This window comes from Brassica oleracea, chromosome C2 (assembly GCF_000695525.1).
Source record: "Brassica oleracea var. oleracea cultivar TO1000 chromosome C2, BOL, whole genome shotgun sequence".
Classification (NCBI taxonomy): Eukaryota; Viridiplantae; Streptophyta; class Magnoliopsida; order Brassicales; family Brassicaceae; genus Brassica; species Brassica oleracea.
In genome coordinates, this window is record NC_027749.1 from 32,940,350 (window position 1) to 32,944,553 (window position 4,204).

Here is a 4,204-nt window from a genome sequence, read left to right on the forward strand (position 1 = left end):
AACTGCCTGGTGTCTTAGTTCGTTCTAACTGCCTCCAGAGGTCTGTCGGCTTCGAGCAGTTGAGGAGGACGCGTAGATCGCATATGTTGTCATTGAGCTTGTATCGAAGATCGCTGCCCGAATGTTTCGGATGCGGTCCGGGGACGGGATTGCTGGTCAGGACACGTCTGGACTTTCGTGCGTTAAACGTCAGCCAAAGATCATTATCTATTGGATCGTTATTATATTCAGGCTCGAGCTTTCGCTTGAGTACATCCCTCAAATCTCCGGATGAAGGTGCGTCATCATTTTCTTCGTCGGATGATAGAGCTTGTTGAGAGAGTATAACCTCTATGCGCATGCGGTTCGTCGGCTGTTCTTCGTCAGCGGAAGAGTAGTCGTTACCATCATCCTTTAGAGCCTTGTCCTCGTCCTATGGTCGTTTTTCGTTTTGTCGGCCTTTGCCTGGTTGCCTTGCGCTGGGCTCTTCTTTCCTTATTTTTGCTCCAACTTTTGCCATTTTTGGGCTTGGCTTTTAGAGGCTCGACTTTGAAGTCTCCGCTGGCGATAGACGAGAGATAGTGTGCGTAGAGTGATTTGCACTCTGTCGTGTCGTGTCCTTTGGCGTCGTGATATTTGCAATGCTTGGTGAGATCAACGGTTCTGGAAGGACCCGTTGTTAGGTCAGGTTGGGTTGTGCAGACAGCATCAGTTGGCTCGTCGGGCGAGTCGAGCTCTCTGACCCTCTTGTTCCATCGTTCTCCTCGGACCACCATGGTCGAGATTGGTACGTTGTTCTCGTCGATGATATACATAAAACCGTTCTTATGGTTGTTCTTGTTGCTAGAGGTATGTTGACGCGGTTCTGCCCGAGTGTCCGCAGTTTTGGTCGCTGGAGGTTTTGCTGCGTTCAGACTACTGATGATCGCCTTTGTATCCTCTTCAATTCGGATGAAGTTGTGAGAGCGAGCGATGGCATCTTGGAGCGAGGTGGTTAGGTTTTCGTACAGGTCCTCACGAAACTTGGAGCAGTCCCATAAGGTGTTCATCAGGGCGTCGATGGCGATGTCATCTGGGATCGCGATCCTTGAGACTACTGCTTTGAATTTTTCCATGTAGTCACGGAGGCTCTGATCTTGAGTTTGCGATAGGTTCCATAGACTAGAAGCAGTAGCGCTGCGCTTTGTAAACATAATGTATGTCTTGAGGAATGACACTGATAGATCGCGGAAGCTACTGATCGAGTTCTCTTCAAGTTGAGAGAACCAGGTTAGGGCCTGCTCGTGGAGGGTCTCGATGAACAGTTGACAATAGCCAGCGTCCCTTTCCTCGTCGGAGAGACGAGCCCGTGCCATTGCGATGTTGAAAGTTATCATGTGTTCGACGGGGTCTCCTCTGGGCTTGTACTCCGGAAGGTGCAACTTCTCTATTTTTCTGAGTTGTACGTCGGTTAGTGTACTGGGGAAAGGGGTTCGGGAGGTTGCAGCGAGCACGCTCTCGATTTGCGGAGCCGCACTAGTAGCTTGATGGATCTTAGAACTTATCTGCTGAAAGTTGAGTTTGTGTTCGGCGATATCGCGTATGGTCGTGAGATCTGGCCCGATCTGAGGAGCATCAGCGGGGAGAAATTCGTTAGGCTCCGACACATCTGAAGCGTGGTCGCCGCCCATCGCCGTAGGGTTTGTGTTGAAGAGACAACGACGGATCAGTTGAGGACGGCTTGTTGCCGTCAGGAGCTGTGAGTGCTGCGACCAGAGCAGCAAGCTGTTCGTTTGTCGTTTTTTGAACTTCGTCTTGTCGAGCGAATCGCGCCATGAGGGAGCTCATGAAATCTGCGGGGATTGGTGGCGCGGCTTCAGGCATAGGAGTCGGTTCTTCGCCTGAAGCGCCGAACGTGGCGTCGTCTTGAGCCATGTAGAGAGTCTAGAAACGTTGCTTTATTCCTGCCCCACGGTGGGCGCCAATTGTTTGTACGGGGTTCAGTCGACTAGATCCGAAGAACTCGAAGGTGGGATGAATAAAGACGTTTTATTAGATCTGACCAAGGGATTACAAGAGTGACAAAGAGGTTAAGGAGACAGGCCGGTGCTCAGGGAGCTAACCGGAAAGGTACAAAGCGGTAAAAGATAAAGAGATACTAAAACCCTAGATCTAGCCGCTCAGTCTGTGTGTGTAAAGTGTCGATCCCCTTTCTGTTGTTGCCTCCTCTCCTTTTATAAGCTCTCCGTCCTCGTATGCCCTAGTCCGAATATGTCTTCTTGGGCCTTATCCAAGAAGGCCGAGTATATGGGCCTTCGGGGGGTCCCTTCAAGCCATATACTTTTAGTCAGCTTCGGCTTCGTCGTCGGTTAAAAGCACTCTGGAGCCGAGCCGATGAACCTACTCGCCGAACCGAGTAAATTCCTCGTTTAGCGGGCTAGACCTTTTTATTTGATGGGCCTTGTGGAGGGATATGATCCATCTCCTACACTGTCTCTATTAACTTTACTGTTAGTTCTTGAGGCAGTTGCATGAGAAGCCTATGCTTATATCTGGAGCAATGGTGGAAGTGAGCGATAAGATAGATAAAGGAGAAGTCGTCTGGGTTCCTGCAATAATCATTAAAGAGATTGATGATGATGTTGATGATGATGATGAGGATGAGGATGAGGACTACGAGGAGGACGAGGATAGTGATGAAAAGAAATACTTCTTCATGGTTTGTGTTAATCCCCTCGAGCTTTGAGGGTATCAAGAAAAGACCCAACAAAAAGGTTGACATGCGTAGTATTAGGCCTAGACCGCCTCCTTTTTCGGCTGAGGAGCTTAAGTTGGTGGAATATGTAGAGGTGTTCCATGGAACATCATGGCGTCAAGGGCGAGCGATTGGGAGAGTGTTTCGTGGACGGTGTAAAGTGCTTTCAGAGGCTACAGACAAGATGTTGAGCTTCAAAATCTCGGACATTAGACCTTCCAAAGTGTGGGAAGACGGCGTATGGAAGGTATTGTACACTTTGTTTCAGTCTGTACTAAATTTGTTGTCACTGACTAATCTGCCTTGAACTGTTTGCAAGACTTTTATATAAATGACACTGCCGTTTCAGCTTTACAACTTCAGTAAACATCTTCATCTTCTGTATTTTTTTTTATCTTCTTTTTTTTTTTTGATTTTCTATCAATGTATTATGCTGCAGCCAAGGGCGCCTTCGACTCAAGGGTCGGTAGATGAGATGAGTGATTCTAGTAGTACATTCTCTCCAGTATCTAACAGTCCACATGAGAATGTAAAGTTAATCCTTCACATTCTTCATCATCTTTTGTATCTTTTATCTTCTTATTTTAATTTTTTGATCTCTGTTGCAGCCGATGGAATCGCCTTTAACTCAAGGTTTGGTAGATGAGATAAGTGATACTTGTAATACATTCTCTCCAGTATCTAACAGTCCACCTGTAACTCCATCTCCGAGCATAACTGCAACACCATTGATACAAACACGAGAGAATGTAAAGTTAATCCTCCACTTTCTTGGTAGTTTATTAGCTGATGGCTTATTATTCTTCTTTAACTCTTATGCAGGGAACTAGGGAAGATAACAATCGGAAGAGGAAGAGAGAACAAAAGCTTAGTTCTGTTGAGGAAACTGAAGCAAAGGATATAACAATAGTTTTGCCCTTTGCGAAGAAGTTGCCAATTTGGAAGACAGTTGAATCAATTGAGGTATTTAAAACATTCCCACAGAGTCCTCATTTCATTCCATTGTTGGAGATTAGAGAAGACGCTCGTGAAATATCTGCGGTTGGTATGATGCTAACCTTCTCTGGATTACTTGAGGAAGTCAAATCTCTGAAACTAAACAATCGCATAAGCACACTAAATAGCCTGTTGGGGTCAAATTCGGTCCCGACGGAATCAATATCTGAAAGTCCCCGTAAAAATCAGCATGAACGTTTTTACGAAAATTATTCTTCGTAAAAAGAATCTTCACAAAGAGCCTTGCGGTAAAATCTTGTTCTAATCTCAATCGAACCACTAAATGCCGATTGTCCGAAGGCAACGGACACGTATCCAAATGGGCCACGGACAAGCTCAAGTATGGCCATCGGACCACGCACAAGCCAAGCTCGGTCGCTACGTAGCGACCGAACTCAAGCCAAGCGTTGCGACCGAGCTCCAGCCAAGCTCGGTCGCTATGTAGCGACCGAACTTTCCCAAAACGTCGATACGACACTAATCCATGCATTCTCA

General features: G+C 46.7%; 2 protein-coding genes across 2 annotated transcripts in view; one reads left to right on the forward strand and one right to left on the reverse strand.

Annotated features, from left to right (window-relative positions):
• Positions 1-386: 386 nt before the first annotated feature.
• LOC106324045 lies at positions 387-1,649 on the reverse strand. The gene has a single exon (XM_013762071.1). It carries the CDS (start codon positions 1,647-1,649, stop codon positions 387-389), a length of 1,263 nt encoding a protein of 420 aa, XP_013617525.1.
• An 869-nt stretch (positions 1,650-2,518) lies between these two features.
• LOC106324046 overlaps positions 2,519-4,204 on the forward strand; it is a 9,543-nt gene continuing 7,857 nt past the window's right edge. The window contains exons 1-5 of the mRNA XM_013762072.1: positions 2,519-2,677; positions 2,715-2,960; positions 3,153-3,242; positions 3,322-3,462; positions 3,536-3,846. Coding sequence (XP_013617526.1) covers positions 2,519-2,677; positions 2,715-2,960; positions 3,153-3,242; positions 3,322-3,462; positions 3,536-3,846 — 947 coding nt within the window. The remainder of the gene's footprint in view (positions 2,678-2,714; positions 2,961-3,152; positions 3,243-3,321; positions 3,463-3,535; positions 3,847-4,204) is intronic.